Source organism: Hylobates moloch, unplaced genomic scaffold (assembly GCF_009828535.3).
Source record: "Hylobates moloch isolate HMO894 unplaced genomic scaffold, HMol_V3 SCAFFOLD_8220, whole genome shotgun sequence".
Taxonomy (NCBI): Eukaryota; Metazoa; Chordata; class Mammalia; order Primates; family Hylobatidae; genus Hylobates; species Hylobates moloch.
In genome coordinates, this window is record NW_026660495.1 from 1 (window position 1) to 3,027 (window position 3,027).

Below are 3,027 nucleotides of genomic sequence, written 5' to 3' on the forward strand. Positions count from 1 at the left end.
TTTCGGTTTTGTTACCTAGTTGCTCGGTGTCCTGTGGGCTGTGGGAATGTACAGGGCCCAGATGTAATGAACTCTGCGTTCATGTCTGCTGCCACCTTCTGGAGTTTCCCAGTTTGGATTTTTGAGTGAACTGTCTTAAGTAGCATTTCCTTTTAGCGTTGTGAAACTGCCAATAGCCATGTCCCCTAGCAAGATGCACCTTTGACACACTTTTATTCCCTCTCCTTAATGTGGTTGAAATAATCTAAGCCTTTATTTCTAGATTATTTCATTTTTTTCTTACATTGCATCTCTTTTATCTCAGAAATTTGTCTTGGAAATTCCCACTCTGCTCTTCCCTGGCATTATCAGCTGTCGCTTAGATCTGTGGGTGTTCTGTGGGAGCTCATTTCTCACCAGCGCTCCCTGTGTGCTGTCTTCCCTCCAACTTTTCCCTCCAGGTTCGCTTGGCTGGAGATCGTCCTCAGATCACTCTTGTCCCCTCCTCCCCCGTGTGTGATTTCTAAAGCCTTGCCTGTGTCACTGATCAGAGAACAGGCTCAGTGTGGTGGCGCGTCACCATGAAACAGATGGACTTGGCTCAAGGTCCCCAAATGTGTCACTTCCCAGGAACTCCCCTTTCCTGCTAGGAGACTGAGCTCCAAGGACACTTTGGGCCATTCTATAACTTTCTGGTTACCTTTAGTTATGGAAAGTCCATTGACCTCATAATTGTAAAAGGCTAATTGAGTGTTTGAATCAGAGGCACTGGAGCTCAGCGGTGCTTCACTCCTCCCTCCCCCGACCTTGCCCTGCCTGGGTCCTTCCAAGGCCCCAGAGGAGAATGGGAAGCTGGAAGCCACGGGTCTTGTGCAAAGCCCTGCTTGGCTGGTGGTCAGTACTGAGGGCCTGCCTGCCCCTCAGCGCCTCTAGGGCGGGCATTGAGTGCCGAATCCTCCCCGGGCTGAGCCCTCTTCTCCTGCAAGCAGAGAGAGTGAAGATATTTGAGGCCGCGTGGAGGGCAGAAGTGAACTTCGTGGTTCTTTTTGAATGTACCAGGCCTGCTGGCAGGCATTTCCCAGCTTAGCTGACAGATCAGAACACAGAATCAGTCACCGCACAGGAAAGGGGTTGGACAGAATTGCACCAAGTGTACAGTTGGTTTACAGACATGAGAGGCTTTATTGCAAGGAAATTCATTCATTATTTTGTTTTTTAAAAAAAAAAAATAGATGGAGACAACAGGAAGGAAGGAGACCTTCTTGGTCACAGGTGGGTCACAGGAGGGTCACAGGAGAACAGGCAGCGGCCCAGGAGGACCCAGAATCCCAGTGGTGCTTGAGAAACTGGTTCTTAGTGATCACTCAGGAACATCGGCCTGGCCTTGTGGGGTCAGACCTAGCATCTCAGTCAGCCCAGGGAGAAGAAGATGGTCCACACCCAAGTGCAGGGAACACCGTGGCGTCCAGGCAAGAACACCTCCTGCATCAAGGAAACATGCGTTTCCGGAGTAAGGAAGCTGAAGGCAGGGCCGAGAGGAGAGCCGAGCCATGGAAGGAGGTGCGTGCGTGGATGATGAGCTGGAGAAGGGGCGGGTGCCTCAGGGAGGATGCGTGGGATGAATTGATTCAGGGAAATCATAACAAATGCTTTCACCAAACAGGCGAAACCTGAAGGTCTGGGTTCAGAGCCTCAGATCTTACACTGGCAGCACACGGGGACACAGCAGCTGGACTGACAGCAGCAGGGCTTGCAGCAGCTGGACTGACAGCAGCAGGGCTTGCAGCAGCTGGACTGACAGCAGCAGGGTTTGCAGCCGCTGGACTGGCAGCAGGATCCACAGCCTGAGGAGCAGCAGCAGGGCTTACAACAATTGCACTGGGAGCAGCCACAGGAACCACAGCCCCCCTTGGAGCCCCCACAGGAGCCACAGCCCCCATTGGAGCCCTCACAAGAGCCACAGCCCCCCTTGGAGCCGCCACAAGAGCCACAGCTGGAGCAGGAACAGGCTGGCACACAGCAGCACACGGGCTTGCAGCAGCAGACAGGCACACAGCAGCTGGAGCCACAGCCCCCACAGCCAGAGCCACAGCCCCCACAGCCGGAGCTACAGCCCCCACAGCCGGAGCCACAGCCCCCACAGCCGGAGCCACAGCCTCCAGAGCAGCCACAGCAGCCCATGGTTCTGGCGGATTGAGGGTGAAGTAGGTAGAGGAGCAGGTGAGAGGGAGGTGCAGGTGTGGAGCTCCCTGAGCCTGGGCCCTTTATATACCTGTCCAGATGTCAGGCAGGACACAGGGTCCCTTTCTTGTGACTGTTCACATTATTTTTCCACAGCTCTGTTTTTTTCCTTTTTGCTAGCGACTTCCTCCTGGCTCAGTTGAGCATCTACTTTCTGTGTGTGCTAAATTTGTCTTTTTCCCCATTTGTTTTGGCTCCTGCAAATAACACCTCAGCTCCAGGCTGTCTGGTGCTTCCTGCAAAGCTCCAGGGTGCTGGTCACCTGCTCTCTGCTGACCACATGTGACCAATGGGCAACAGCCTCTGCCCACGTGCTCTCATTTTTCCTGTGTTGACTCCCCCAATATTAATTTTACATTTTTAGATTTCAAAAGTTATCCATGGTCTTTATATTTTACTCATGCCAGTCTCAGCTTTCCGGGTGTATTAGACCATTGTTTGCATTGCTCTAAAGAAATACTTGAGGCTGGGTAATTTATAAAGGAAAGAGGTTAGAATGGCTCATGGGTCTGCAGGCTGCACAAGCATGACACCCACCTCTGCTCGGCTTCTGGGGAGGTCCTCAGGGAGTTTTCCTCATGGTGGAAGGTGAAGTAGGAGCAGGCACGCCACGTGGTGAGACTGGGAGCAAGGGGTGAGGAGGGGCCACACACTTGTGAACAACCAGATCTGAGTGAACACACTCATCACCAAGGAGATGGTGCTAAGTCAATCATGAGGGATCCACCCCCATGACCCAAACACCTCCCCGCAGGCCTCTCCTTCAACACTGGGGATTACATTTTGACAAGAGATTTGGAGGAGACA

At 52.8% G+C, this 3,027-nt stretch overlaps 1 protein-coding gene across 1 annotated transcript; it reads left to right on the forward strand.

Annotated features, from left to right (window-relative positions):
* The first annotated feature begins 1,564 nt into the window (after positions 1-1,564).
* LOC116465688 (CLK4-associating serine/arginine rich protein-like) lies at positions 1,565-2,363 on the forward strand. Its single transcript, XM_032148671.2, has one exon. The coding sequence runs from the start codon at positions 1,626-1,628 to the stop codon at positions 2,361-2,363; it is 738 nt and encodes a 245-aa protein (XP_032004562.1). The 5' UTR covers positions 1,565-1,625.
* Positions 2,364-3,027: the final 664 nt, after the last annotated feature.

Coding starts and splice junctions, on each gene's coding strand:
- LOC116465688 (XM_032148671.2), top strand. CDS start 1,626: ATGCTTTCACCAAACAGGCGAAACCTGAAGGTCTGGGTTCAGAGCCTC.